Source organism: Lotus japonicus, chromosome 3 (genome assembly GCF_012489685.1).
Source record: "Lotus japonicus ecotype B-129 chromosome 3, LjGifu_v1.2".
Classification (NCBI taxonomy): Eukaryota; Viridiplantae; Streptophyta; class Magnoliopsida; order Fabales; family Fabaceae; genus Lotus; species Lotus japonicus.
The window spans coordinates 87,711,751-87,727,078 of record NC_080043.1 but is presented as its reverse complement, the minus strand read 5'-3'; the positions used below and the strand labels follow the sequence as shown (position 1 = coordinate 87,727,078).

General features: G+C 36.3%; 2 protein-coding genes across 2 annotated transcripts; both read right to left on the bottom strand.

Annotated features, from left to right (window-relative positions):
* Positions 1 to 730: 730 nt before the first annotated feature.
* On the bottom strand, positions 731 to 1,454 carry LOC130746992 (calcium-binding protein PBP1-like). Its single transcript, XM_057599796.1, has one exon. The coding sequence runs from the start codon at positions 1,231 to 1,233 to the stop codon at positions 859 to 861; it is 375 nt and encodes a 124-aa protein (XP_057455779.1). The 5' UTR covers positions 1,234 to 1,454; the 3' UTR covers positions 731 to 858.
* A 3,258-nt stretch (positions 1,455 to 4,712) lies between these two features.
* Positions 4,713 to 10,130, bottom strand: LOC130746979 (G-type lectin S-receptor-like serine/threonine-protein kinase At4g03230). Its single transcript, XM_057599785.1, has 8 exons — positions 8,678 to 10,130; positions 7,905 to 8,405; positions 7,046 to 7,183; positions 6,722 to 6,933; positions 6,421 to 6,631; positions 6,083 to 6,320; positions 5,810 to 5,960; positions 4,713 to 5,454 (listed from the first exon to the last, which is right to left on the bottom strand). The coding sequence occupies exons 1-8, from the start codon at positions 10,005 to 10,007 to the stop codon at positions 5,146 to 5,148; spliced, it is 3,090 nt and encodes a 1,029-aa protein (XP_057455768.1). The 5' UTR covers positions 10,008 to 10,130; the 3' UTR covers positions 4,713 to 5,145.
* Between the last annotated feature and the right edge of the window lie 5,198 nt (positions 10,131 to 15,328).

Below are 15,328 nucleotides of genomic sequence, written 5' to 3'. Positions count from 1 at the left end.
TTGTCCATAAAAATGTAGATTAACCATGAATGTGCTATCAATATTACTCAATGTAAGAATTAATGTAGAAAAGTGGTTAGGTTAGTGGGGTCTTGTACTTGACATCGCAAATTCGAACTCCCCTAGTCTTCTTGGGGTGAGATAAATGTACGATTTTTGTAAGTGCTATTTGAGTCCGTCAGTTTTTCTGCTATTTGATAGTAGAAAGGTAAATTAAAGTTTGTCTTTAGAAGTTGACCTTCAGAACAGAAATGTAACAAAGTTAATGGAAGTAGGTGTGAATACATAAAACTTTGGTCAAGGTATGACAGTTCACCCAATTCCCCAGTTCCTAGGAAAATTAGTGCCTTACCTTGCGAGGAGACTGGACGGAAAAAGAAACAGTAGAGGACAATTAAGCATTTAAACACTTTGATTCATATCAGAACAGGGTAACTCACAGCAGCTTGCATTTACAAACAATTGAGCTGCCAATTGGAATGGCAAGTCCATGAGTTGTTACTTGTTATTGTTGTGCTTTAGCTATTTTGGTTTTGAACCCTCTTCCCAATTCCTCTTCCCCTTGTTCATATAACAATTAGTTTATAAACGAAAAACGATGTTTTCCTTATAGCCTTTGTCATGCCACAATTTATGAATCAACAAAAACCATACAATCAATTAGCCAATGCATTTTCAGTTCTATCTCAATTTCTCATGCGCATCAAGTAAAAGAACATCAAAAGCAGAGTACAAAAAATGGTTAATTCAATTCTTTCCAATATAGGCAACAGGATGAAGAATAGTAACAACAGAACAGAAGCTCTTAACACAACTAAGGAGAAGAGAAACCACTATCAGAATTGTTATTCCTAGAAACTAGAGTGAATAATTGTTGTCAAGTTCATGTTGCAGAGCCTCTTCAAGCCAAATCCATGACTCTTCCATCAACTCAGGGCTCAACCTGAACATCAAAACGCAGAACTCCATCTGGGTAAGAGCACCATCTCCATCTAGATCCCCTTCTCTAATCATGCTCACAAGCTCGTCTTCCTTCATGTCCTGCAGGCCAAGAACAGCAGCGTTGGTCTTCAAGCTCTCGAGTGTGATGACCCCTCTGTCCTTGTCCATCAGCATATCGAACCCGTTGCATAGTTCCTTTATCAGACCCTCCCCACCTAGCTTGTTCGCCATCACCGGAAGCAAGTCTTCAAACTCAAGACCTTTGCCATTGACAGTTCCAGTTCCAGCCATTGTTTGATGATTGTGTCATAAGAGAACAACAATTAAGAATGTGTTGAATGTGTGTAATGTGAGTTTGTTTTGGTGAGGTTGGAGTAGGAGTCCTATTTATACTTGTGAAGTAGAAGAAGAATGGTAAAGATGGTTGAAGTTCAAGGTAGGAGAGGGAGAGGTTGGAAAGGAAAGAAGTAATGATCCATCCATCCACGGATGACAGCAAAGAAACAGGGAAATATTCGCTCGTCAGCTTTGATTCTGGACAAGAAACCGCACCTGCTTTCCTGTTTCCCAGAAAGTTTATCAGGGGCATCTTAGACAATTTGCATGCCTTATCCTATAAGTAATAAGCTCCACCAAAGTAATTAATTTAACACTTTGGTATCATTTTCACATATATAGTTCACACCTCATTTTAGTGGAAAAACGATGAAGGAGAGAAAAAAATACGATAGAGAAAATATAAAATATAATATGTGATAGGATAGAAAAAGAAGGGAGGGGTAGAAATAAAGTTAAGTGAAAATAGTGTGAAAAATTGAAGTATGAATTAATTTTAGGATATTTTCACGTTAATCTGTATATTTTTCTTTTGCATAGTGTTTTCTCAATAAAAAGTAGAGGAATGAGAGAGATAGAAATAAAAGAAAGGCTTAATCCTCAAATTGGTCCTTGTCTTTGAGTCGCCGTCTGATCTAAGTCCCTCACCGGAAAAATTTGTGCAAAAGGTCCTCATCATTGCAAAACGTATGGAGCAAGTCCTCGCCGGAGACCGGAGCTCCGGCGAGGGATGAAATGGCACGCTGACTGGGCTAAGTGTGCTGACATGGATTTTAAAATAAAAATAAAAATTACACATCAGGAAAATAAATTAATTTAAAAGCCCAAAACTAATTTAAAAACCCAATTTCACCATAAATTTATTAAAGCTAAAAAAACAAAAACTCATTAACTATAATTAAAAACAACAACTTTTTTTCCCAGATAAAAAATCCCTAATCTAGTAATCTGGAACGTTCTCACTCCAGAAACTCATTTCCAGAAATTTTCCAGAAGCCCCTCATTCAGATCCTCTCATCTCAACTTCCTCATGGACATACAATCTAACCCAACAACAACAACAATCGAACTCAGTTTCAATCGAATCCTAACCGCTTTCTCAAGGTCGAAATCAACAGAGGAAGACTCGATTCAATTTGGGGGTGATGAAAGGGTGAACCAAACCCTGGGCTTCCATCCAAGAGCCTTGCCCTTCCAGATCTGCGACTTAGATAAAGATGAAAGGGACCCAAAAGCTCGCTTGTGACGCTCTGAAAAAGCTCAACGTTGTGAAGGGAAGAGGAGAAATTCTGCAACGGACCAGGACGCGAGACGGTATTGCAGGAGCTTCAGGTTCCACTCCCGAGAGAGGGAAAAGAGAGGTTGCAGCTCTTGATCCTCGTGAAGGTGAGGATGAATGACGACACCGCAAAGAGGAGGCGGCGGTGGCGCACAGATCCAGGGAAGACGATGATGGTAACGCTGGTTTCCATGGCTATGCAGATCCCTCCCTACAAGGTTGTGGATTTGCTTTCTTTTGGGTTTGTTATTGTGAAGATTCTGGGTTTTGTTCATACCATTTTTTCTCTTTATTAAATTAACAGTGCTTCGTGTATGTGTTTTGAGCTCGGTGGGAGGTTCCAAGGGGTGCTGATGCTGTGTTCGTTCCAGCCTTTGAATTGTGGTTGTTTGTTTCTTTGTTTTGTAACTCTCTGTCTTCTATGCTTTCTTTCTTCTTTTTATTGTCTTAGTACTGTACCTGTGTTGCCACCCCACATGAGTTTATTTCAAGATTTTGAATGTGATAAAGATGATGGGATAAAGATGATGAGATAATGAGATGAATGTAGTTGATTATGAGATAATGGGATCAAGATTCTGAATCGGTGATTTAGAATTGAGGTTAATTTTGGGGAAATTGGATTAATTTGGGAGGAATTTTTTTTTAAAATTAAATTAGGGTTAATTTTGTTAATTGATTTTATTTTTATTAATTAAATTAAAATTTCTTATGTGTAATTTATTTTTTATTTTATTTTATTTTTTTAATTCCACGTCAACTTCATTAATCCAGTCAGCGTGCCATTTAATCACTCGCCGGAGCTCCGGGCTCCGGCGAGGACTCGCTCCATACGTTTTGCAATAATGAGGACCTTTTGCACAAATTTTTCCGATGAGGGACTTAGATCAGACGGCGACTCAAAGACAGGGACCAATTTGAGGATTAAGCCTAAAAGAAAAGAGAGGTAGCAACAAAATTAAGTGGACAAAATTTGGAGTGTGAATCAATCAAGATTGTTCTTTTTTCTTTTCATGACGAGGGAGATTATTCTAATCAAGTCTGTTAAGGAATTGAAGAAGACTTTGGCAAATGTAAATGGATGTTACACACCCACTTCAAAGTTAAAAAATAATTTTTTTTTATGAATTGAGATAAAAGTTTGTTCCAAAAAAACTTGTTACCTTGTATTCAACTAGTGCAACCGGAGAAGTGCTAGCTTACCACTTTTTCCAACATTTTTTTCCGTTGAATTTCTTGTAAGTCCTACGGTACTAATTTGGGATGGGACCAATATTTATTTAATGTATTTCTTAGTTTAACAATAAAATTTCATTCACACTTATAAGTAAGTGAAATATATAATAAGTGATGCGACATAAAAAAAATATAAGAGAAAGTTGGTAAAAGTAAAAGGGATAATGAGAAAGTGATGTGTGAATGAATTAAAATTAAATTAAATAAACATTAGCAACATATTTATAACACATAGAATTTGGGTCAAAATGCACAGCCTATAGTACCCAATTCATTCACAAGGTTCAACTATGATGCTAGGTTGGTCCCGAACGGGCGAAGTCGGTGGATTCTATAACGTTTAGAATTCAGAAACACCTGTGTAAGTTTCCCTGCACCTACTTTTTGAACCAGCAAATCTTATCTTATAAATTATAATGTTCACATCTGCTATTTATTTCTCTCTAAATTTTCTTTCCTTCTCTTATTCTAATAATGTGTGTCACTGCTCATACAAACAATTTTTGAATTTCACACTTACTCCGTCCACACCAGCCAATTAAAGGTGGACATTATTTTAACTCCATCTGGCATTTTTAAATTCATTAAGTAGAAAAAGTTCTTTGTGTATATCTATTCTGACTTGTTTATCTTACAAATGAGCTCATTTTATAGGAGCTTATACCATGATAACAATGTTTAACAGGCTAAAAATGTGTTTTCCACTTGTTTTTCTTCTTCTTATGAATACTCTGCTTTCATTATCATGATTAAACTTACAATATTGGAGGTTTATTTTTCTTGCATAAAGGGCATCTGGGCCTTTGTCATTATGACACTATGATGGATTGAAATTGATCCAATATGTCCAAATATGTTTGGATCCACCATTTAACCTCCCAAAATAATTTATTTCCCTACAAAAACTATTGATAGTAGCTTCTTCTAGAATCAATTCTCTCAGTGTGAAAATTTATCGAATTTCCAAAATTGAAGAGAAGTGTTCTAAATGGTCATTTCAAGCCACCCCCTACTTACAACATGTTCCTCTTTCCTCATAATCAACTTTATCATCGAGAAGTTGTCTAAATGGTCATTTCAAGCTACCCCTAGAGTTAATTTTGACTGCAAAATCAACTTCAAAAAATTTCCAAACATGCACTTAGAGGAATGGATAATGAGAAAGTAACAAGTAAGAATAAAGAAATCTCTTGGGTGGGAGTGCTACATGTAAGAATAAAGAAAAATCTTGAGGGGTAAGATTACATGCCTATATTTTGACCAATGCCAAAACAGACCAAATACTCATCAATTGAGCACTCCTAGAGAACCTTTTTGCAGTAATGTTGCTGACATCGATTTAGAATTATTAGCTACCTGCCATTTTCTAAAGTGACAGTCAAGTCATTCCGTGAAAAAGTTTCCATTTTGCTGGAAGTGGATGCTCTGCTTGAAGGGCACCTCCTAATAACAAATGCTGGTTCCCTTGGAGATGGAAGAGTATTAGATTCACTCCCCAGCATGAAAAGCACATTTGACATGGTGGGACGTTCAATAGGATCTTCTTGTAAGCACAACAGCCCCACATTCACACATTTCATGCATTCTTCTGCTTTGCATGTTTGACTTAGTGTTTGATCAATGAAATCCAATGTCCTCCCTACTTTCCACAAATGCCATGCCTAAAATTCAATCAAAAGAATGAAATGTGTTAGGAACTACCTACCCTAAAAGCATTCAGTATATACAGAGTTTGTTTGATTACAGTTATGTAAAACAGTTTTTTGTTTTTAGAAACAGAAAAAAAAAAAAAGAGAAAAACATGTTTGATATGAACAGTTTTCCAAAACCTTGTTTTTCATATTTTAAAACTAAAATACCAGAGAATCTCAGAGTGGTTTTTTTTGTTTCTGTTCTAGTTTTCAGGACACATTTGTATCCTTTGCAAAACATCTTGTTCAAATGAGCTTTCAAAATTGTTCATGAAAAATAGTTTTTAAATTGGAAAACTGAGAAGAGAATCAAACAAGCCCTTACATATCCTAGAAGACTCAATTCATGTTCTGGTTGATAAAATCCAGTGTTCCTTTTTCCACTAATAATCTCAAGTACCACCACACCAAAGCTAAACACATCAGACTTCACTGAAAAATGTCCATCAAGTGCATACTCTGGAGACATGTACCCACTGCATTTAAAAAATTGTGAAATGTTGAGCAAATAAGGCATGGCTTTTATCATCATGTTAATTATAAGGAAATTATAATGCTACAACAATTGCACTGAGTTATGTGTTTTAATGAAACTTACTAGGTTCCAACCACTCTATCTGTGTTTCCTACTGTATCTTTTCCTCCAAATATTCTAGCTAAGCCAAAGTCTGAGATTTTAGGATTCTTCTCTTCATCTAGTAGAATATTGCTTGCTTTCAAGTCTCTGTGAATAATCCTCAACCTAGAATCCTCATGTAGATAAAGAAGCCCTCGAGCAATCCCCAAAATAATCTTGAACCGCATATCCCAGTCTAATAAAACACATTGCTTCGGGTCTTGGATATTATAGTATGATTAGTATATTCTTCAAAACCCAAATCATAAGAAAAAAGGCTTAACCAATAAAATATTTCCAATACAAAAAGATTTTCTTACCAAAAATAAAGGCATCCAAGCTTCTATTTGGCATATATTCATATACTAGCATCTTTTCATCGCCTTCCACACAGTAACCCAGAAGCCTAACTAGATTTCGATGTTGAAGCCTAGCAATCAACACAACTTCATTTTTAAACTCTTCTAAACCTTGTCCAGAACAACTTGAAAGCCTCTTCACTGCTATTTCTTGTCCTCCAGGAAATTTACCCTGATAAGGTTTCAAAATATTATCCATTTCTATTACTATCACCATGAAGTTGAGAATGAAAATCATGAGGATTAAGAGATTTTTAATTACCTTGTAGACAGGACCAAACCCTCCTTGTCCAAGCTTGTTTGCAATAGCAAAGTTGTTAGTTGCATCAAGTATGCTTTCCAAATGAAAATGTGGAATATCTATGGCCTTTGCATCATCTTCTTGTAACCTACCAGATTCAATCAAGTCCCTAACATATCTCTCACTGCCATACAATTTAATGCCTGAGTTTTTCTGAACATATAACCTGCTTTCTGAAGTCAAACAGATGAACTGTGGATTGAGTTACAGGTTACAGCTGGTGAAGTATCCCCAAGAATATTGGGACATGCTATTTTTCATGAGGATTAGAGAAAATTAAATTACCTCGTATCTTGGCTTGTCTCCTTCTCCGCAAGTAAATACATGTACTTGAGAGAATGATTAAGAAAACAACAGCAGTAAAAGTGACTAAAATGATCGTAGGTGATGACAGATTCCTTTCTGTTTGATAGCTATCCCCTTCTGCAAGAAATTTAAAACAGAAACTTATGAGTAGAAATCTCACATAATATTTCATCAATGTTTTTTGTCATTTAAAAATTTATAATGTACAAAACAAAGAAAAATCAACAGCCAAGTATGGGTTCTTTAGAGTTTAGTCTGCTGCCGTTCCACATTTTTATCAAAACACCTGAGAACAAGATACAAACAATGCTAAGTAGAAACCGGTTAGACATTTCATATGCTTACAATGACTAGACGATTTTATTCTTTATAATTTGGAAAACGTTGTCTTACTGTTGCAGAATTTTGGTTTGCAAGACATTTCCTATGCTCTGTCAATATGTGTATAAATGTTTCTAAGCTATCAATGAACAACTTGTAAGAGTCTATGTAAAGTCTGTAATTTTTTCAGTCTTCACTTGTAAGCATGTTGCCTGCGTTTTCTAGTTTTTCCCTGCATTACTCAGTTTTTCTAACAAAACCAGATTTTGGAGATATGTTGTGATTTGTGTTACTATATAAGCACAACACACTTGATTAGTCTGAAAATGTAAACAAAGTTCTAAAATTCCTCCTTAACCATAAATTTGAGGTTAGGTTCAAATCCTGCCAACTGAGTTCCTCACAGGAACTAATTTAGTTTATTGTGTCTTAAAAAAACACAGCTATCATATCTATCAACATGAAGAGGGAAGAAAGATAAATGGACAGATCCATCAAATGACAGATAATTATATACCTGGAGTACAATATAAATTCAAGCCATCCCAAATAAAGTTTTTATTGCAATGGCATCTCTTCTTCCCATCACTGGTGGTATTGCAAGTTGAATTTGGCCAGTCCTTGCAGTCCACCAATGAAGAGCAAACTGGCTCTAGTGGTGGCTCCCAACTTAGTTCTATTTCTACACCATGGCTCTGGGGAGCATTAGAACTAAAGGTGCTTGGATCAGCATAACAATTGCCAGTAAGATGAAATGGAGAAGACTGGTTGATAAGTAAAAGCTTGTCCCTTGAACTATCACATTTAAGTACATTTTTTCTGTGGATCAATAATCTTTTGGTTTCTTGGTTTATGCTTATCACTTGATAGGTTCCCCCAGGAGTCTTAAAATCAAGCTCTCCAGTGGAAGTGTTGCAGTGAAAACTGAAGTACTTGGGGTCACCACAACTTGGTCCTGTGCTTAAGGGATATGGAATGAAGTTTGTGCCACAAGTCCCACAAGTGTTCCCATTGGATTCTGCAGAAGTAAAATCTCTGGCATTTTAGAAACAATAATTTGGAGTACAATCTCTAACTACTTTTCCATTACAGTACCAATGTTTAAATTGTTAGTCCACCTACATTTCTGAAGTTTGCTAATCATGTACATGTTTAGATACATGGTGAAAAATCAAGGTAGACAGAAGCAACTTCACTGTGATTTTTCACCATGTATCCGAACTATATTCAACTGGGTGTGAAACATCAGCCAAGACATCATAAGAATTTAGAGGGTGATATAATTGATACCTATATCAGAAAATGCCACGCGAACATGCAGGTCACACCCACCCTCATACTCTTCTTCCAGATTGTTCAAGTCCTGAGACCAAATCCAGCAAATTGCATTAGGATCAACGCTATCACCCTGTCTTGCCTTTTCATATTCTTCATATGAATATGCATAGCACTGGCAATTGTTGAGGCACTCTAACTTGCACTCTTCTTCGTTCTTCGCGTTAAATTGAGCATCCGGGTTCCCTACTTTCATCATTCTCAAGCTCAAGAATGTATCACTCTTCGCATCCTCGCTACACACATTAGTTTTCCTGCTGCATCCACCTGAAAAGTCTCCAGCACTCCAATTTTCAACAGAAGTAGGCCTGAACCCAGGTAAACACTTGCACATAGAGTCATACTTACTATTGCAGCTACCAAAGTTTCCACAGGCATTGAACACACTGCATCTATCTCTGGGTTCCACCCAAACCATCAACCACATTTTCATTGAATCCATTTTCAGATACTGAAGTTGACCCCAGTAAGTCATGACCAACCTTGTGTTGCTATATAGTGATGAAGTGAGAAAAGGAATAGTGTTGTTTGGGGATATTCTCAAGGTGAAATTGGACAACAAGTAAGATATTGCTGAAGACATCTCACCAGTTCCAACAAACTTACCTGAAACACTGCTTTTCCAATATTTCATGGATCTCTTCCATATGACAAACTGGTTCTCTCCTTGATCTTGTTCAAAAGAGAAGTTCCCTGGTGCTGGATCATCATGGCTTCTCCATGAAGTTAATGTTATGCTGTCATCCATTTTCATGCCTGGAAGAAATGTATCTGTTGGATTAGCAAAACTCTGCCAAAGAATCTTCTTCACTTTATCATCACTAACAATAAGGTTCCCACTGTCCAATAGTTTCACTGTCATGTTCTTTGAAGATGATGTTCTTTCAAGATTTGTTCCCCAGAAGGATTTCCCAGTTCTGTCCAAAACCCTGAGATTCCCATCTTCTGTAATGGAAAAAGCACCCCCAGAATCTGGAAGTGGATTATCTCTGTTAGCAACCCACACAACTGTTTGTGGAGCCAATTTGTGGTACCATATTCCTACATATCTTCTGCCATTAGAGCTTCCATTAGGAGTGAAAAATCCAAGTTCAAAGTATCCTCCTTCTGAAATGAGAGTGTCCTCTCCTCCATCTTGTAAGTTGTTGTTAATGGTTATGGTATCTTTAGCTGAGCAAAGATTAAAAGTGAAAATGAATGAGCACAAAAGGAAGATTGGCACCATGTGAATAAAAGACCAGTTAAGGATGATTATCCTTCTGGTCTCTTCTTTGGTGTTTACCATTTGACAGAAGGGAAATGGTAAGTGTTTTTCTAAATTGCTAGTCACCCAATTTTCAAGAGGGTTTCTTCCCTAGTTGAATTCAAAGGCTACCTTAAGTAAACTTACTTAGCACTTGAACAGACAGCACATTCTGCTTTTGAAATTTATTGGTGGAGTAATTGACTTATATTTAGGTATGATTTAACTGTAATTCATTTACTACTGTGTGACACTACCCCTTTGTGAAGTATTTGAAATGGTATTATTCCATAATAAATATGCATATATTATTTAGAGTTAGTTCAACAAGCTGTCCTAGTTAGGGTTATAACATGTTTGAGATCAACTTCTCTTTCATCATAATCAATTCTTGAATCAAGAAACCATTTACAGAAGCTTCTTTCCAAAAGTAATTCTCTTCCGAATCAATGTTAGAAGAGATTCCAAACATGCACGGTTGTTTTGCCTCTAGGATCTATTTTTGGTATTATGCTGTCTTCAGTTTGAAAGTATCATCAAGCCTAGACACAGGAAAATTTCATTATCAGCCTACAGAAAGTCTAATGCTGTACTACAATAATGATTTTCAATACGACTGATGATGCATCTTCTACCCTAAATTTCTAAATCCCGGTTACTGTTCACGGGGCAATTTTTTTTTGGGATAACTAGCTTTACTTTTCCATCTGTTGGGCTTTCATCCTTTGAGTTTGTGGCCCATTTTCACACACAACATCATCATCACTTGCAGAGCTTGATGTCATCTGCAAACCTGCGATTTCGTCACTATGCATAACTCCTCTCGTCGTCGTTAATTTCCTTTCCCCCTCCTACTCCCTTAGTTTCTTTCATAATCACTTGCACATGTTCGTCGTCCCCCTTTGCCTTTGATGTCGCCGACGTGCGTTTCGTTTCCCCCTCCTACTCCCAGCTTCGTTCATCATCACTTGCACAGCTTGATGTCGTTCCCCTTTTCGTCATCATGTCGCCGGCGTGCTTTTCCTTGAAGAAAGGGCATGATGTATATCTGCAATCAGCAATTTCGTGGGTTGATACTCTCCAAGTTGGTCGTCATCTTGCCTCATGCTGCCAGGACCAGCTGTTTATGTTGCTTTACATATGTTTTTGAAGGCTCCCCTTGAAGCTTCAACCTTACTCGCTGCTCAATTGTCAATTTCGTGGTCATTCGTCGGCGAGGCTGCAACCCTATATCGTGTTTATCATCTCAAGCTGTCCAAACCAGCTCTCCAAGTTGCTTTACAGGTTGGGTGCTACACTCTATTTTGAATTCACCCCCTCTATACTGTAAGCAACAAAATTCTCCTATAAAGCTGGTGACATGACAATATGCGTGTATACTTTTTCGTTCTTTTACATTTGTATAAATAGGGATCTCATCGGTGTGTTTGCTTCATTGTGAAGTTGAGTGACCCAAAAACTTTCGTGTTGGTGTAGAGTTCCTGCTCTGATTTTGATATTTTTTTATGATTTTTTTTTCCATTGAATCAATGTCTGAGATGTTTGGATATGTGAACTCCATCAAATTTCAAAATGATTGCTAGCTCCCTTTTCCCATTCTATCTGTTTTAAATCCTCTACCCTTCTGCCTATCTTTCGTTGCTCCTTGGAGTGTATTGTTCTTTATCAAATCAGAAATTTATGTGTTAGCATCTCTATTTCTCCTCCTATTTTATTTGTTTGTTTTTGTATTTCTCCTAGCATTTCTTTTATGCTTCTGACTTTTTCCCCCTATTTCTGTAATCATTATGTTTCAGGTTGAACAAAAAAAAACACTTTTTTCTGTTGCTTGGAGATTAAAGCATGAATTTGCTGAACGACTGTCCAGAGTTGGCACTAGTAAGATACTATGTTTCCTCTTTTTGTGAATTTAGATTATATATAGGGGTACAAAAATATTTGATATTGAAGTACTCTCTTTTTATCCAATTGAAGTGCTTCAACTCACCTGTTATTTTTTTTAGTACACCACTTCTCTCTCAATACTGTAGTTTATGATAAAACTGTTAATTGTCATGAGATTGAAAATAACAAAAAATGGAAGTAAATGCATTTTGTTTCAGTTAAGAAAAAATAAATTCTAAATTCTCTCAAATCTCTCCTAGCTATGCAGGTCTAGAGATTCAGCATCTTCACAATATCTTCCATGGATTTTACTGAGATCCTACCAAATCTAAATATGAGGTTGCTTCTCTCCATCTCCATATCCTGCTGGAGATTGTGAGGTATGTGATATGTTTCTCCTTCATGGAGATCTTATCTCTCTCTCCTCACTTATTTATCTGATAAACGAGTTTGGTTGATCTCACTCCCGATAAATAGCGGTATATGTTGTAGCTCATGCCATCTTACAGCCTGCATCAATATTTCAATCCATATTGTTTGAATGTTTTGCAACTTTTATTTCTGTGAGACACATTCGCTGAATGGACTGTGCAATTAACCCTGTTTCCAGCCTCTGCCATGGGAACACACATGGAGAATTCGGGTTCTGGTGTTGAGGATGTGGGAGATGTGCTCAATATCTGAGCCAGGCAAGCCATTTGCAGTGCAGCTGGTGCTAATTGATGCTGAGGTTTGTTCAATGCTCTCTATTGGGTTTTTATCTAGCAGTAGTTCATATGCAACATACATTAAATCAGTTGTTTTTGCACTCCTATTACAAAAGTCGACGATAAGTGGACTGAGCGTAGAATCGACGACGTGAGATACAAGTATGATTAGATGACAATGTCAGGAAATGGAAACATATCGCTGTAGAGAACGAGGAGAAAGCCAGCAATACTGCTAAGTATCAACTTAAATGTTGGCTTTCATTTTGCTAATTTTTTAGACTTGCTTGATCATTCAAACTTGCAAATTAAATGTTTTGTGATTTGTATCAATTTGAACAGGTTGTCCTTAACTATCACACTCCGTATGTTTTGCCATCTAATTCCATCTTTTGCTTATTTTAATATTATTTTTGACATAATTCATATGTTGCCATAACTCTTATAAAATTCAAGTAGTTATAAAATCAGATAAAGTTACCTATTAAGGGTCTGTGCATCGCACGGGTCTTAATCCTAGTAACAGCAAAAGTTGAATAGTTGTATGAAGAAGGCCAGAGGGGAGACAGTGAGGTCAATTTCTTTGGATTTTTGTAAATTTTTTCTTTCTTCATCTGGGTCCCCTTTGCTTACTTTTTTTACTCTCTACATCCTCTTACAAGTGACAGTTAATTTAAAATAAATTGAGTGCATATCCTTTCAAGGAAGCTTCACAACATGTCTGTTGTATTGTGTTCCTATGGACCTCAAGAATCACCTATCCATAGCTAATGTAGAGGAATAAATTTGGCTTACTTTGTTAGGAATTACATGTTGTATCAGGCAAGAGAAATGTGCATTCTAATTAGTATATATTGGAAAAAAATGTTCTGGATTTGAAATTCATTGAAGTTTAATGGAGTTAAGATAATGACATTTACATTGAGCCATCCAACAATAGTATGATACTAAAATATGTGCGTGTTTTCTAACATTCTCTGCTAAAACCAATAGGAAAATTCATATAAAATCCTCCATCACCATTTTTTCTTCATAGGCATCAGCTTCTAGGTGATGTTAAAGGTCTCCTATACAAAGACAATGGTCATTCCCTGTCCAATGTCCAATAACACCACCCATTTGTCTTTGTTGACCCACACAAGTTGACTTGATCTCTGCCTCTCTGAACACTGAAATCATTAACCAACCATGGTAAAGCCGTAAAGGTGCACCAATCCAAAAACTACTTTAACCGAGCTATATTAAAAAATGATAAAATGTCTTGGATTTGGATGGTATGATTGTGCAATCTAGTCATCCTTTGTTGTTTTTTTGGTACAATGTGATCAATTGAAACAGAAGCAATTAAGCAGGTTCTAAATCATGCATTGCCAGGTGCTCAGAATTCTTTTTTGTTTTTTAGTCATGGTGCAATTTTCACGAGAAGAATAGCTTAGCTCAAGTCTCGAGCAAAGACTCTAGTGTGTTACTTTCTCGTGCGTTACTTTTGACAACTGATACATCACTTATTACTATATTAACAAACAAAAGCAAACTTGGATTTGTATCATGAACCCAATCCATTCTTCACCTGACCCTAACATCTGGCCCAATATATATCATGCTTAACAAACTTCATGTAGGATTGGATACATAATCACAAAGTATAATTCTCCTTAAACTCATTCTCAAACATCTCACATAAGAAAGTAACATTTATAAGGGCAACTGGAACCGTCAATATGGGCGAGCCCGGTCCATATGGGTCAGCCTGAATGGAATGGGTTGAAAATATGCTGGGTTGTGTAAATCCGGGGTCTTAACGAGCCAAGAAAATATGAACTCAACCCGGCTCGCTACAAGCTCGCGAGTTGGCGGGCTGGCTCGCGGGTTAAGTGAAATAAATATAAAAAATATAAAAAATAGAGAAATTGGATTAGAAAATGTTAAAAATATTATAAAAAAAATAATTCCAAAAAATACCTATAGAAATTGGTATCAACTCCTAAGAAAGAGGTTTATCAACGCAATTATTTTTATGTCACATTTGAAATATAGTAAAAGAATTTAAGTTACATGATTTAAGAACACAATTATTTTACCGTCACATTTAAAATGAGATAAATAATAGAATAACAATAAATAAAGCACAAAAAATAGTCTCAAATTTAAAGAAATGAAAATTTCCATTTTTCTATCTAAAAATAATCCATAAAACTAACCTTAAATTAAAGACAAATAAAATAAAATTTAAATAAAAAATAACTCTAACCCGCGGGTTGGCTCGCTTGACCAGCGGGTTGGCCCGTCTAACCCGCGGGTTATACGAGCCGGGTTGCACTAACCCACGTTCTTTTCGAGCTGGAATTTAACCAACCCAACTCGTCTCATTTATCCAACCCGTCGAGCGAGCTGATATAACCTCAAGGTATAACACCATTTCTCATATAATTTATATTATGAATATAAATTATATTCATAATTTAGTTGGTCTATTCACATACATGTTTGAACATATTCTCTGTTATTTGATATTCTACAGATATATCTACACAATAAACTTAATTATCGTGCAACGCACGGGTGAAAATTACTAGTATAATTTATATTATGAATATGAAAGGATAATTAGATGTTTTCTCACTGTTCTGCTATTGATTCTTAATCCTATGCAATAACAGGGTTTTGCTACTGGCAATGGTTTAACCGACCCTGCAATTCAGAACCTATCATCCGTAAATTTTGCATTGCAGAATGGATTAATTAAGAATCTGATCAAGAAGATATCAGCAA